Raw genomic sequence first — 15,512 nt, 5'->3', positions numbered from 1 at the left:
AGGAGAAAGAGAGAGAAAGCAATAGAGAGCGAGATGAAGGTAGAAAGGAGAGCAGTCCCATGCTGACACTCTTCCTCTGTAGGCAATGTTCAGTACCGCCAGCATTCCATTGTGAAGGAGCAACATCTGCTAGAAGACTCAGCACTCTCTGAAACACAGACACACACACACAGCATCCCTCTCGGGGTGGTACATGCAATACCACAAGCAATGTGTAGACATCTCTCAGGTTTAGTGCAAAATATTTAGAATATGCTCCTAGCACCATGTTCCTAATATAGTATATATTATAAAGTGATTGGTTTATTCACATATAAATCATAATAGTAGAATAGTGTTACTACTACAAACTATTATAAATGAATATAAAGACTGATTACAGTAAAGCAACTCTCTGTGCCACTGCACACAGTTTCCACTAGAGTGAGCTGTTTCACTGAGAACCAGTGTATACATAACGAGGCAGCCATAACCACAACTTTTGTCATGTCTCGCATACATGCACAGCCCACTTCCCAATGGCCAAGGCAGAGCAGAGATGGAACATTCACTGATGAAAAGCTTCCGATAATGTATACTTGGTAATACACTACTGTGCGTGTGTGAAGGTTTCCGTTCTCTTCGCAGTGTGACTGCTCTGACCTACATAGATGACATTCAGACCGCAGGACCAGAGATGACTGGGCCTTTCAGAGCTCAGCAGAACTCAGCAGGACCACAGATGCTTCCTCTTTACAGGGTAGAGACGCAATTACTTCCTGTTTAACGGGCAGTCAATATGTTTCACATATGACAAGGAGAGAGGTGACATAAACCACCACATTCACATCCACACGAGACAAAGAGGTAGTTTTCCACACAGTCCCATGCTGACAGAGTTAGAAAGCCAAGAAGATCAATCATGTGCTAATACTCTATTTATTACAAACCAGATAATACACCAGCAACTTTGCAAATGATACATGTCTGAGAGCAGCGCTTTATTCACCTCTTCATGTAAAATGTTTGTGATACCATAAAGTCTTTCTCAGAGTTCCTTCAGAAGTGTTTTAAAAGTCTCGTAAGCAGTCCCAACTCAAACAAGTGAAGAAATAAAACGCTACAAATAAGTACAGAACATGGCAGAATATCTTTCAACAATTCACAAAGATAATATTTGCGAAAAACTCATTCATACAAACAATGATCAGACATGATCCTTTGAGCTTTGAGTCATCAGAGAATACGGATGTAAAACTAAGTTTGAAAAAAGTTGTCTCAAAGTTAAAGCAGTGCCAATGTACATTTCAAGTTCTAGAAAATGTGTGCAACTGTAAATCCTATTTGTAAACAAGTAAAAAGCATGCTTGGATCCAAAAATCAACCACATTAACATTTTTAAAAAAAAGCTCATTCTGCCCTCTCCCCCTATCTCCTTTCCTGTTCTCTCACGTATCCTCCTCCCCATCCCACATCCTCTCCTTTTCTCTCCTCATGTCTTCTCCTCACTGATGTACTCTTCCTCTCATCTACGCATCCTCTCTCTGTTTCACTTCTCTCCTCTCCCATGTGCTCAGTCTTCTGGGCGTGGATTAAACTCCAGCCACAGAGATTTGGCCTGTTTCTTGTTTCCAGCTGAGCCCTGCCGCTTCAGCTTGATTGACAGCACCACGACAAGAATCGCCAGGATACAGACAAGAGGGATGAAGATGCCTAGAACTAATTCAGTAACGAATCCTCGTTCAGACAGCAACTCAGACACATCTTCTGGGGAAGGAGAGAACAGAAGAAGGTGAGAAATAAAGACAACACATTCTGATTCAGTTGTATTTGTACAGTCAGATGTCATGGACTCATAAGTGATGACATCATACCTATTGGTCGTCGTACAGTGAGGTTGGTTGTTCCTGATTGGTTGGTGGCGCTTAATTCCCAGTTGCTATGAATGAGCTTGTACTGGTCCACTTGACACTGGTAGACTCCACTGTCACCCTGAAGAGCTCTCTGCAGACCCAGCAGAAAGGTACCACGGGTGGGCCTGGAGAAGATCAGCCTCCCCTTCTGGTCCTGGAGCCCTTGGTTGTCCTGGTCCTCAGGGTACTTCAGGACACCATCATGGCCCAGAATCACTAGAGGAACCCTGAGAGAGGAGGAGGAGCCACGCCTCATGTAGAACCAGGTGAGAGAGTAGAGAGAGGCGGGGTCACCTGAGGTCAAGGCACAGGTCAACTCTGCCCCCTCCCCCTCTTTGACCTCCATCTCCAGATCTGTCTGGTTAACACTGAGGTCAGTCACTGGGACAGAGAGAGAGACAGAAAGAGAGAGAGGCGGGGTCAGATATTTGTACATTGTTACAACACTGTATATGTACATAATATGACATTTGTAATGTCTTTATTCTTTTTGGAACTTCTGTGAGTGTAATGTTTACTGTTCATTTGCATTGTTTATTTCACTTTTGTATATTATCTACTTCACTTGCTTTGGCAATGTTAACATATGTTTCCCATACCAATAAAGCCCCTTGAATTGAATTGAAGAGAAAGTCAGAGAAACTGCAAATCAGCACAACAAGATACTCTATAGATGTGATATACATTGCAGATCCATGTCCTTTTACCAATGCAGCATTGCCTTGCTTTGTTATCAGGGTAACTCGGTTTTGACATAGATGGAATTCAGCTTTTGTCCGATTTGACTTTTTGTAGCAGGTTAGGAGAACTTACGCTGCAGGTTAGGAGAATTCGAGCAGCAGGTTAGGAAAACTAGGTTAAGGTTAGGAAGAGTGTTAGGGTTAGCTAAACTGCAAAAAAAATTAAAATATCCCTTCTAGCCATGACCGGATAACACACCTGTCTGGAGTACACGGAGTTCCATGGCGGCAGAAGAGGGCAGGAGCTTGTACCATCGACCAAGAGGATCCTGTAGCCACTCCTCCACCACGCAGTAGTACATCCCACTATCCCAGCTACGTGCCTGTCGAATGGTCAGCTCGAAGCGTTGACCTTCACGTCTCCTCATGCTGATTCGCTGTTCACCACCTAATCCCGCACCTTGGCCTACCGTTACCACGGCGTCATGGTATGAGTGAAGGATGGTCTGGTTCCCCTCCCCCTTCTTCTGAGCCAACCAGATGACAGCGAAGAGGGAGGAGTTAGCGGTTGGCTTGACGACGGAGCATTCCATCTGTATGTCTGTGTTGACACTCTGATCCAGAGGGGAGGGACTAGAGGACAATGTGAGTACACTCTCTGGGAGAGGGAGATAGAGGGAGAGTCCACACAGTGTCACGACTCCGACCGAAGGACACTCCCCTTCCCGTTCGGGTGGCGCTCGGCGGTCGTCGTCGCCGGCCTACTAGCTGCTACTGATTATTTCCTCCCCCTCCTTATGTGTTGATTGTGTGCACCTGTTTTGAGTTAGGTAGTAGGCTTTATTAGTCAGCCGGCCCGCAGGGTTCCTTGTGCGGGATTAATTATTGTGATCGTCTGTTTGGTGTACTTGTGTGCACGTCTATTGGGTTTTGTGGTTTCCCATTTTGTGGGTTTTTCCCTGGACAGTTTAAGTCCCCCTGTTTGGGGCATTTGTTTGTTCAGTACGCCCTGTGTTTTTGTGAGGGTTGGCTTATGTTCAGCGTTTATTCAGTGCATTAAAATAGCACTCCCCTGAACTCTCTGCTTCCTGCGCCTGACTCCTCACCCACTTCACTCAGACCGTTACAGAATCCCGCACCCGCCTGGAATGGAGTCAGCAGGAGCAACAGCCACTCCCCTCCCATCGATGGAAGAGAGGGTTCTACATCACACCACCGTTCTCCATCGGATCGGAACGGCGATGGATCTGGTGATGGAGAGAATGGACCGATGGGAGAGATGCGGTCCCCTCTCTCCACCTTCGGCCCCCCCTCCTCAGGACTCCCCATCTCCCGACTCCAGCACCCTCCGTCTTACGCTTCCAAGGGTCTATGATGGAGCGGCAGCAGGGTGCCAGGGGTTCTTACTCCAGCTAGAACTGTACCTGGCCACCGTCAGACCTACTCCCTCGGGAGCGGAGAGGGTGAGTGTCCTCATCTCCTGCCTCACGGGTCGTGCTCTGGAGTGGGCAAATGCAGTTTGGAACGGCCCAGACTCAGCGAAGGAGCACTACCCCGAGTTTTCTCGCCGTTTCCGCGCCGTGTTTGACCATCCTCCAGATGGCCGAGCGGCGGGAGAACGACTATTCCATCTCCGGCAGGAGAAAAGGAGCGCCCAGGATTACGCGTTGGAGTTCCGTACCTTGGCAGCAGGATCCGGGTGGAACGACAGGGCCCTTATCGACCACTACAGGTGTAGTCTCCGGGAGGACGTCCGCAGGGAGCTAGCGTGTCGGGACACCGCTCTTTCCTTGGATGAGCTAATTGACATGTCCATCCGACTGGACAATCTGCTGGCGGCCCGCGGGCGTTCGGAGAGGGTCCTGTGTGTTCCACCACCCAGCACCTCCACTCCTGTTACGATGGAGTTGGGAGGGGCTTTGCCGAGGGGTACCGGAGGAGGAGGCTCCCTCTGCACCAACTGTGGTCGGAGAGGACACACGGCCGATCGGTGCTGGGGGGGTCCGTCTGGGAGTCGAGATGGTAGGCGGAACATTTCTCGATCACCCCAGGTGAGTCAGCACCAAACTCACCCAGAACCCCCTGTTGGTCACATGTTTGTCTTGATTTTTTTCCTTAAATTTTTCCCCTCTTCCCAGCATAGGGCGCTAGTCGATTCAGGCGCAGCTGGGAACTTTATGGATCGCGGACTAGCTATTAAATTAGGTGTTCCGCTTGTGCCGATAGATTCTCCCTTTCCCGTGCACTCCCTAGATAGCCGGCCATTAGGGTCAGGGGTGGTCAGGGAGACCACAATCCCACTGGACATGGTAACGCAGGGGAACCATAGGGAGCGTATCAGTCTCTATATTATTGATTCGCCTGCGTTTCCAGTGGTGTTGGGGATTCCCTGGCTGGCCCGGCACAATCCTAAAATTTTGTGGAGACAGGGGGTTCTCAAGGGGTGGTCAGAGGAGTGTTCTGGAAGGTGTCTGGGAGTTTCCGTCGGTGCCACCTCGGTGGAAAGTCCAGATCAGGGTCCCACAGTGTGCATTCCCCCCGAGTATGCCGATTTGGCAATCGCTTTTAGTAAAAAGAAGGCGACTAAATTACCACCACATCGACCAGGAAGAGATTGTGCGATAGATCTCCAGGTAAACGCTGCGCTTCCCAAGAGTCACGTGTACCCATTGTCCCAAGAGGAGACGTTGGCTATGGAGACATATATCACGGAGTCTCTGGGACAGGGGTACATTCGGTCCTCCATTTCACCCGTCTCCTCGAGTTTCTTTTTTGTGAAGAAAAAGGAGGGAGGTTTGCGTCCTTGTATTGATTATAGAGGTCTAAATGCCATCACAGTGGGGTTCAGCTACCCACTACCTGTCATTGCTACGGCAGTGGAATCCTTTCAGGGAGCGCAGTTCTTCACAAAATTGGATCTCAGGAGCGCGTATAGCCTGGTGCGTATTCGGAAGGGAGACGAGTGGAAAACCGCATTTAGTACCACATCGGGCCACTATGAGTACTGCGTCATGCCGTATGGGTTAAAAAATGCTCCAGCCATTTTTCAATCCTTTGTAGACGATATTCTCAGGGACCTGCACGGGCAGGGAGTGGTTGTTTATATCGATGACATTCTGATCTACTCAGCCACTCACGCCGCGCATGTGTCTCTGGTACGCAAGGTGCTTGGTAGACTGCTGGAGCATGACCTCTACGTCAAGGCTGAGAAGTGTGTGTTCTCCAAACGAGCCGTCTCCTTTCTGGGTTATCGCATTTCCACCTCGGGGGTGGAGATGGAGGGTGACCGCAGTAAGGCCGTGCGTAATTGGCCGACTCCAACCACGGTAAAAGAGGTGCAGCGGTTTTTGGGTTTTTCCAACTACTACCGGAGGTTTATCCGGGGTTTTGGCCAGGTAGCGGCTCCAATTACCTCACTGCTAAAGGGGGGCCCGGTGCGGTTGCAGTGGTCAGCAGAGGCGGACAGAGCTTTCAACAGGTTGAAGGTGCTGTTCACGGATGCACCTGTGTTGGCGCATCCGGACCCCTCTCTAGCATTCATAGTGGAGGTGGACGCGTCCGAGGCTGGGGTGGGTGCCGTGCTATCACAGCGCTCGGGTACGCCACCAAAACTCCGCCCCTGCGCTTTCTTCTCGAGTAAGCTCAGCCCAGCGGAGCGTAACTATGATGTGGGGGACCGGGAGTTGTTAGCGGTGGTCAGGGCTCTGAAGGTGTGGAGACACTGGCTTGAGGGGGCTAAGCACCCCTTTCTCATCTGGACCGACCACCAAAATCTGGAGTATATTCGGGCAGCTAGGAGACTGAACCCGCGGCAGGCAAGGTGGGCCATGTTCTTCACCCGATTCCGGTTCACTTTATCATATAGACCAGGCTCCCAGAACGTGAAGGCGGACGCACTGTCCCGCTTTTACGACACGGAGGATAGGTCCACCGAACCTACTCCCATCCTTCCGGCCTCAAAGCTGATGGCACCGGTGGTGTGGGAGGTGGACTCGGACATCGAGCGGGCGTTACGGGCTGAACCAGCGCCTCCTCAGTGTCTGGCGGGGCGGAGGTACGTGCCGCTTGGTGTTCGGGACCAACTGATTCGGTGGGCTCACGTCCTACCCTCCTCGGGTCACCCTGGGGTGAGGAGGACAGTAGGGAGCCTTCGGGGGAGGTATTGGTGGCCTACCTTGGCTAGGGACGTTAAGGTTTATGTCTCCTCCTGTTCGGTATGCGCCCAGAGTAAGGCTCCTAGGCACCTTCCTAGAGGGAAGTTACAACCCCTCCCCGTTCCACAACGGCCATGGTCACATCTATCCGTAGATTTCCTGACCGACCTTCCCCTGTCTCAGGGCAACACCACGGTTCTGGTGATTGTGGATCGGTTCTCTAAGTCCTGCCGTCTCCTCCCGTTGCCCGGTATCCCAACAGCCCTACAGACTGCGGAGGCATTATTCACCCATGTCTTCCGGCACTACGGGGTGCCGGAGGACATCGTTTCTGATCGGGGTCCCCAGTTCACGTCCCGAGTATGGAGGGCGTTCATGGAGCGTCTGGGGATCTCGGTCAGCCTGACCTCCGGTTATCACCCTGAAAGTAATGGGCAGGTGGAGAGAGTAAACCAGGAGGTGGGTAGGTTTCTGCGGTCGTACTGCCAGGACCGGCCAGGGGAGTGGGCGAGATACATCCCCTGGGCGGAAATGGCCCAGAACTCATTACGCCACTCCTCTACTAATGTGTCCCCCTTTCAGTGTGTGTTGGGGTACCAGCCGGTCCTGGCACCGTGGCATCCGAGCCAGACCGAGGCTCCTGCGGTGGAGGAATGGGTGCAGCGCTCCAAAGAAACCTGGAGGGCCGTCCAGGAATCCCTTCAACAGGCTAGTGGACGGCAGAAAAAGAGTGCTGACCACCACCGCAGTGAGGCCCCCGTGTTTGTACCAGGGGACAGGGTCTGGCTCTCGACCCGAAACCTACCCCTCCGCGTGCCCTGCCGGAAGCTTGGGCCGCAGTGTGTAGGGCCGTTCAAAGTCCTGAGGAGAATAAACGAGGTGTGTTATCGATTACAACTCCCTTCCTATTATCGTATTAACCCCTCGTTTCATGTGTCTCTCCTCAGGCCGGTGGTAGCTGGTCCCCTACAGGACGGTGAGGTGCTGGAGGTCCCTCCTCCCCCTCTGGACATCGAGGGGTCCCCGGCGTATACGATACGGGCCATTCTGGACTCGAGACGCCGGGTGAGGGGCCTGCAGTACCTCGTGGACTGGGAGGGGTACGGTCCGGAGGAGAGGTGCTGGGTACCCACCAGGGACATTTTGGATCCGTCAATGTTGAGGGATTTCCATCGCCTCCATCCGGATCGCCCTGCGCCTCGTCCTCCGGGTCGACCTCGAGGCCGGTGTCGGCGCGCTGCGGGAGCCACGCGTCAAGGGGGGGGTACTGTCACGACTCCGACCGAAGGACACTCCCCTTCCCGTTCGGGTGGCGCTCGGCGGTCGTCGTCGCCGGCCTACTAGCTGCTACTGATTATTTCCTCCCCCTCCTTATGTGTTGATTGTGTGCACCTGTTTTGAGTTAGGTAGTAGGCTTTATTAGTCAGCCGGCCCGCAGGGTTCCTTGTGCGGGATTAATTATTGTGATCGTCTGTTTGGTGTACTTGTGTGCACGTCTATTGGGTTTTGTGGTTTCCCATTTTGTGGGTTTTTCCCTGGACAGTTTAAGTCCCCCTGTTTGGGGCATTTGTTTGTTCAGTACGCCCTGTGTTTTTGTGAGGGTTGGCTTATGTTCAGCGTTTATTCAGTGCATTAAAATAGCACTCCCCTGAACTCTCTGCTTCCTGCGCCTGACTCCTCACCCACTTCACTCAGACCGTTACACACAGTCAGACAATCATAGACAAAAACACAGTGTACATGTTCACACGGACACATAGATGAGTTGAGATGGAAATCAGATGACTACCATTATCATAATCATCATACTTACCTATTGGTTTTACTGTGAGGTCAGCTGTGCCTGATTGGTCTGAAGCAGTCTGTTCCCAGATGCCCTCATGATTGAGCTTGTACTGGTCCACTTGGCACTGATAGACTCCACTGTCACCCTGAAGAGCTCTCTGCAGACCCAGCAGAAAGGTACCATGAGTGGGCCTGGAGAAGATCAGCCTCCCCTTCTGGTCTTGGAGCCACTTGTAACCTGGGTACTTCAGTAAGCCGTCACGACCCAGAATTACAAGAGGAACTCTGGAAGAGGAGGAGGAGCCACGCTTCAAGTAGAACCAGGTGAGGGCGTAGAGTGAGGTGGGGTCAGAAGCACCAGAGGTCAAAGTGCAAGTTAGCTCCACTCCCTCCCCCTCTCTGACCTCTGTCTCCTGTTTTGTCTTATCCACACTGAGGTCACTCACTGGGAGAGAGAGAGAGAGAGGGGGGGGGGGGGGGGGCGGGGAAAGAAAGGAAGAATGAGAGAGGAAGCAGGGAGAGGGTGAGGGGGAGAAAGAAAGAAAGAAAGAAAGAAAGAAAGAAAGAATGAGAGAGAAAGCAGGGAAAGGACCGTAAACAATCATTCAATAAAAAAATTTGGGCAAGCAGGCCAATTCAGCAAATCAGTACAGTACAAATCAGTACCGTACAAATCAGTACCGTACAAATCAGTACCGTTCAAATCAGTACCGTACAAATCAGTACCGTACAAATCAGTACCATACAAATCAGTACCGTACAAATCAGTACCGTACAAATCAGTACAGTACAAATCAGTACCGTACAAATCAGTACCGTACAAATCAGTACCGTACAAATCAGTACCATATAAATCAGTACCGTACAAATCAGTACCGTACAAATCAGTACCATACAAATCAGTACCGTACAAATCAGTACCGTACAAATCAGTACAGTACAAATCAGTACCGTACAAATCAGTACAGTACAAATCAGTACAGTACAAATCATTACCGTACAAATCAGTACAGTACAAATCAGTACCGTACAAATCAGTACCGTACAAATCAGTACCATACAAATCAGTACAGTACAAATCAGTACCGTACAAATCAGTACCGTACAAATCAGTACAGTACAAATCAGTACCATATAAATCAGTACAGTACAAATCAGTACAGTTCAGGTCCATATCCTAACCTGCAGTAATCGGAGTAACTCACCTGTCTCTTTTAGGCGGAGTTCCATGGCTGCAGAAGAGGGCGGGAGCTTGTACCATTGGCCGTGAGGATCCTGTAGCCACTCCTCCACCACGCAGTAGTACATCCCATTGTCCCAGCTACGGGCCTGTCGAATGGTCAGCTCAAAGCTCCGCCCCTCACGTCTTCTCATGCTGATTCGCTGTTCTGTGCCTAATCCCAGCCCTAGCGTTATCACAGCATCACGGTCTGAGCTGAGGACCGTCTTGTTCCCCTCCCCGTTCTTCTGGGCCAACCAGCTGACAGCGAAGCGGGATGAGTTAGAGGTTGCTTTGGCTACGAAGCATTCCATCTGTATGTCTGTCTTGACACTCTTATCCAGAGGGGAGGAGCTAGAGGACAAGGTGAGTACACCCTCTGGAAGAGGGAGAGAGAGAAAGACAGATAAATAAAGAAAGCGTGATGGAGGCTGAGACCCTAACTCTAACCCCAGGTTGACCTGTTGACCTGACCTACTTGGATTCTGGACCAGCACACCCAGAGCGTTGGAGTTCTGTGGCTTCCTGTGCCTCCCTTGCAGGAACACTGAGATCACACACTGGTAGCGCCCAGCCTCCTTGTGGCTCGCTTTGATGATGCGGAGGTAGTAACGCACTTCCTTCTTCCCTGTGGTCGCCCTCAACTGGTAGTTGCTCTGGTCGCCACTCCAGGTGATGTCACCAGTGTACGACAGGGTCAGGATGTTGTCTGGGGCAGACTGCCCTTCACGCTGCAGGCTCCACGTTACAGTAACCGGGAGGGAGGGCCCTTGAACCCGACACACCAGCTCCACCTCACCCCCCACTGTCACCTGGACACCACGACTACTCAGGTACACACTCAGCAGAGACTCTACAAGGAAAATGATGAGATATCACTGATGACAATGATGAGATACCACTGAGATGACAATGATGAGATATCACTGATAACAACTATCAGGCCTCTTAGGACCAAACTCTAACAGTGGCTGTGAGGATAAGGAGAACATGGTCATCTGCAAAAACATTTAATCAATCTATCTGATGTGAGAGATCAGTCATCAAGTATAAAGTTATTGATCTCTACATAGATAATGTGGGAGCTGAAAGCCTACCTCATGCTTCTTGCTCAGTTGATCTTTACCAACACTTTGAAGAATAAATATTTGTGCTGGGTTAAATTAAATATTCATGGACATCAACGAGGCAAGCAAACATTTCGTTAGAATTTTTATGTTATGTTTGTCAACTTTGAATCTCTCCCTCTCCCTTTCCCCAAATAGCCGCAGGAAGTAGTTTGGGGGTGAGGGTGCCCTCATTACAGACTGTTATATAGGTCTGTTAATACAGGACTAGTAGGCCCAGCGCACATTTGTTTTTTATTCTGTTTTTTTAGGTGGTGCTGTAGCACCCTCAACAACCCTACTTCCCATGGCTATGACCTCTCTCTCTCATCCCGGCCGGCCAAACCAATAACCCGGACAACGCTGGGCCAATTGTGAGCCGCTTCATGGGTCTTCCGGTCGTGGCCGGCTGCGACATAGCCTTGGATTGAACCCGGGCCTGTAGTGACGCCTCTAGCACCACGATGCAGAAAGTGCTCTTACCCACATGATGAACCTCTACGCTGCAGTCCTGTGATTGGCTGTGAGTTTTCTTGCCGTTGCCGTTGGCTTCCGTGGTCCACTCAGAGACGGTGCACTGATAGGCTCCTGCGTCAGAGGGCGTGACCTCACCCAGCTCCAGGGTGAATATGTCTGCCATGGGACGCATTGTACGAACATTACGCTTCCCAAACTCTGCCCCCAGTTCCATCACACCCACACGGCTCAGGCTGATGACATCACTGAAGGGGCCTGTTGCCATTGAGGCTGATCTGTGTTGCCAGGTGATAGAGAGCTGACCCTTGACACCGCTCACTCTACAGGTGAGTTGTAGCGCATCCCCTTCGTCAACACTCACCTGTTGGGTCTCCATGGCAACAGTCAAACCACTTTCTGAGGACAGACAAAAAGAAGGTGCTGAGTATGTGATGAGTGTGTGATAAGTGTGTGTGTGTGTGATGAGTGTGTGTGTGATGAGTGCGTGTGTGTGTTGTACATATGTAATAACTGTTTTCAGAGCCAGGTCAATGCACAAACTGAACTTATTGAGGATCTCACCCCCTGTTGTTGCTTGGTGTAGCAACCACATGGAAAGCTGATGAAGCACCTACAATTTTGCTCTGGCTCTGACTCAGTGCTTGATGACTCATCTTAATGACCCAGCTGCTCTTTCTTCATCTGACAATGTTTTCTCTCATAGTCCGACAGCATCTGGTCGTCGCGGTGGTGGTACAGGTCTACTCATTTCTCCTAAGTGGAGATTTTCTCTTTTCTCCCTCTCTCACCTGTCCATCTCCTCATTTGAATTCCATGCTGTCACTGTCACTTGTCCACTCAAGCTTAATATTATTGTCATCTATCGCCCACCAAGTGCCATTGGAGAGCTCCTCAATGAGCTTGACACCTTGATAAGCTAATGTCCTGACGATGGCTCACTGATCTTTGTACTTGGAGACTTCAACCTCCCGACATCTGCCTTCGATTCATTTCTTTCCAACTCTCTCTTTTCCCTCGCCTCTTTTGACCTCACCCTTTCCCAGTCCCCTCCAACTCACAGGGCAGGCAATACTAGAGGCTGCTCGCCTACTAATCTCACTGCAACTCCCATCCAGGTCTCTGATCACAGAGCGTCTGCCAAATTACTAAAATGTAAGCGTAAAAATGTAGCTCTGACTTGGATTGGCTTCTTACTTGCTTACACACCTGTAGCCTTGCTTCTGATTGGCTTGGTGTCATATCACTCACCTGTAGCTGTGATGGTGATAGTCTCTGTGGTGGAGTCCTGGGTGGATCCCTGTGTGAAGACCCCGTTCCCATCCCTCTCCTCTGGCCAGGCCCTGCAGTGGTACACTCCCTGGTCCTGGGTTCTGACAGGTTGCAGAGTGAGCAGGTGTGTCTTCTCCCTCGTTCGCACAGCTCTCAGCTCACCCCCTCTCTCTCGCCCCCCATACTTCGGCCCCACAGACAGGACCCCCGTGGGCCCAATATGGGCCAGCTCCTGGTTGTCCTTGACCCAGGCCACTGAGAAGAACTGACCCACCGGGCCCTGTGTGTTCACAATGCACTGCAAGGATAGCTCCTCCCCCTCTTGAAGGTGTGTTTTGTGCACGGTCATACTCACCACCATAGAACTAGAGCCCTGGTCTGGAGCCACCACTGAGAGAAAGACAGGAAATAACTCACAATAATCTCTTAGACATACAGTAAACTCAGCCCTCATAATCACCTCTGAGACACAGGAAACCCCATCTCAGCATTTACTTACAGAAAATAAGACAAAAGAGTGAATGGGCGTAAGTCCTCTTAAGCCATAAGTCCTCATAACCCAGAACAATCACCCAAATATTTGATGGCTGTGTAAACACAATTTGGGCTAAGACTCAGGATGGGAAGCAAAAAAACACTAAGGTGTTTCTCACCTATGGCTTTGACCTCCAAAGTGGTTGGCTGTGTGTCTTTTTGGGCGATTGGGTACCAGCTCCGGTCTGGGTCTTGGATCCACTCCTGGGCCTGGCAGGAGATCCTCCCTGCATCGGACAGCTCAATCCTGGCCATCTTCAGCCTGTAGGTGGCCTCCTCCAGCTTGTCCAAAACAATGAACCCTGCCTGGTATCGACCCTCAAACCGCTGACCCGGACTCACCTTCAAATCACGGTCCAGAGAGATGATGGGGTGGGGTGAGGCTTCCCTGTCTCCATGGTGATACCAGGTGATGGACAGGTGGGTGTGCTGGAAGGTGTTGCTGGAGGCGAGACATTGCAGGGTTAGGTCGTCACCCTCTGATAGGCTAAAGGAGGCGGGGCCAGTGGAGGAGGCGGTCAGGGTGTCCCCAATCACTATGGAAACAGGATTTGAGGGATGGACATCAACACTACAGTATGGTTCTGATTGACTGATACAGTATATCTGGTAGACAAATCACTACGTGATAAGTCCAGAGTTATTTCAAATAATGGCTTGTTAATGATACACATACAGCAACCACAGAAGGCATTGTCATTTAGGCAAAATTAGATGAATAAGTAAGAAAAAAAACATTACCCTTCAATGTGGTCTTTGCGTTGTATGTCCCGTCATATACAGCTTCTGAGTTTGGGGTGTGGCACTCATACTCTCCCTCGTCCCCATCCACCAGACTCTTCACGTGGAAAAGGACCGAGGTCACTGACAGGCGCTCCAGAGTGATGACACCCTCCCTGACGCGGGCACCGTACACCGCCATGGCATAGTTTTTGTCATCTGTGCTGATGATCTGGATCTCCTGGGTGGGTTTTTCTGGCTTGTAGACTGAGAATCTGAAGTCCTGCTGGGCCGACGGGTTAGAGAAGCCACTCACGTTGCAGGAGATGGAGATAGGGTAGCCAATCACACGATGCAGAGGGCCAGACTGCAACTCGACAAGCACCCTGGCCCCGCCTAGATGGAGAACATAAGTAAATACAGGAAGATGATATTCTCAGACTAACTTAAAGAGAATTATATCTAGCTTCAAATATGACCTCTCTTTTTTAGAATGATTGCAGTCTGCACTGTCTGCCTCTCATCAACAAAGTATAAATAATGCATTCATATCGCAACTGTCATGTGACAATTGTAATGGCTTGAAAACAGCCACAGCTCCATCTCTTAGACTAACACCTGCTGTGGGGAGGTTTGATTGTGCTGCTAATCAAAAGGTGTAATTACTGCTGTTACGTTGCAATTTGGAATAAATCATTTTCAATCGGCAGGGTTTGTGTTAGATTAATTGTTTTCATAGCGCTTGTTTGATCAAATCAAAAACATTGTGACTCATTCCAAGTAGACATTTTCTGTCACGCGAACGGTATTTCATAACATTTCATCAGTAGACCAACTATGAAGAGAGGAGCTTTTAGAAACACTGATATAGAACTGTGGCCATTTCAACAGTCCACCCCCATCATCTGACCCCAGGACTCTAAAATGCAACTCAATACTTTGGACTGATAATTAACAGGTCAAACAGAACCGAGAATTTGCACAACCTTTTGTGCCTTTATGCAGATAATTTTTTCACCCAGCAAATTAATAGAGGAAACTGTATCACATTTTATATATAACATTAGAATGTTCTTAAATGTGTGTAGTGTTCTTCCTCATTTTGCCAACCAACAGGCACCCCCATGGGTAGGACTGGAGGTGTGTGTGTGGTGACCTGAAGATCCTCTTACCCCATTGGATGAGTCCACTCAGGAAGAACAGGATACTGGTAATGTACGGCTGGAGACACCCCATCCTGCCCCTAACTGACCGACACGCTAGGCCAAACTGCACACCAAACACAAGGCTGTATCAACTACACACCAGTTTCAGTTATCTGCTCTCAGACACCTCCGGTCTGTCTGTCTGTGTATCTGTCTGTGGTAATATGTGTGGTGTTATGATCTTTTCTTGAATACTTTCTGCAGACAGACTAGGAGGAAGTAGGAGCTGTGGTTTCTTGGCAACTGAAAAAAAACACATAGTGTCTGTGTGTGTGATTGCATATGTGTGTGCATGTGTGTGCGTGTGTGTGCGTCAGTGTGCGTGCGCGCGTGTGTGTACATGATGTGCAGAGTGTGTACATGATGTGCATGATGTGTAGAGTACTAGTCAAAAGTTTGGACACACCTACTCATTCCAGGGTTTTTCTTTATTTTTTTACTATTTTCTACATTGTAGAATAATAGCGAAGA

General features: G+C 49.9%; 1 protein-coding gene across 4 annotated transcripts; it reads right to left on the bottom strand.

Moving 5' to 3' along the window:
• Window positions 1-901: 901 nt before the first annotated feature.
• Window positions 902-15,286, bottom strand: LOC110520434 (immunoglobulin superfamily member 2). Of its 4 annotated transcripts, none has more exons than XM_090230722.1 (11): window positions 15,009-15,286; window positions 13,858-14,232; window positions 13,236-13,652; window positions 12,562-12,972; window positions 11,320-11,709; window positions 10,209-10,583; window positions 9,717-10,109; window positions 8,540-8,956; window positions 2,832-3,230; window positions 1,854-2,273; window positions 902-1,746 (listed from the first exon to the last, which is right to left on the bottom strand). In XM_090230722.1, the coding sequence occupies exons 1-11, from the start codon at window positions 15,070-15,072 to the stop codon at window positions 1,553-1,555; spliced, it is 3,855 nt and encodes a 1,284-aa protein (XP_090086848.1). In that variant the 5' UTR covers window positions 15,073-15,286; the 3' UTR covers window positions 902-1,552. The 4 variants fall into 4 exon arrangements, with proteins under 4 accessions (XP_090086848.1, XP_090086849.1, XP_090086850.1 ...); XM_090230723.1 differs by having other exon boundaries at window positions 902-1,743; XM_090230724.1 differs by lacking the exon at window positions 2,832-3,230.
• Window positions 15,287-15,512: the final 226 nt, after the last annotated feature.

Source organism: Oncorhynchus mykiss, chromosome 3, assembly GCF_057628025.1.
Source record: "Oncorhynchus mykiss isolate SJ-2025 chromosome 3, ASM5762802v1, whole genome shotgun sequence".
Lineage (NCBI taxonomy): Eukaryota > Metazoa > Chordata > Actinopteri > Salmoniformes > Salmonidae > Oncorhynchus > Oncorhynchus mykiss.
This window is presented reverse-complemented; position numbering and strand designations above follow the sequence as displayed.

What these genes read in the sequence shown, in the direction of transcription:
- LOC110520434 (XM_090230722.1), bottom strand. Translation starts at nt 15,072, where the DNA reads ATGGGGTGTCTCCAGCCGTACATTACCAGTATCCTGTTCTTCCTGAGT. An exon ending in GAGTGGACTCATCCAATGGG is followed by an intron (nt 14,233 to 15,008) that starts GTAAGAGGATCT and finishes TTCTCCATCTAG; the next exon opens with GCGGGGCCAGGGTGCTTGTC. An exon ending in TTTGGAGGTCAAAGCCATAG is followed by an intron (nt 12,973 to 13,235) that starts GTGAGAAACACC and finishes TCTTTCTCTCAG; the next exon opens with TGGTGGCTCCAGACCAGGGC.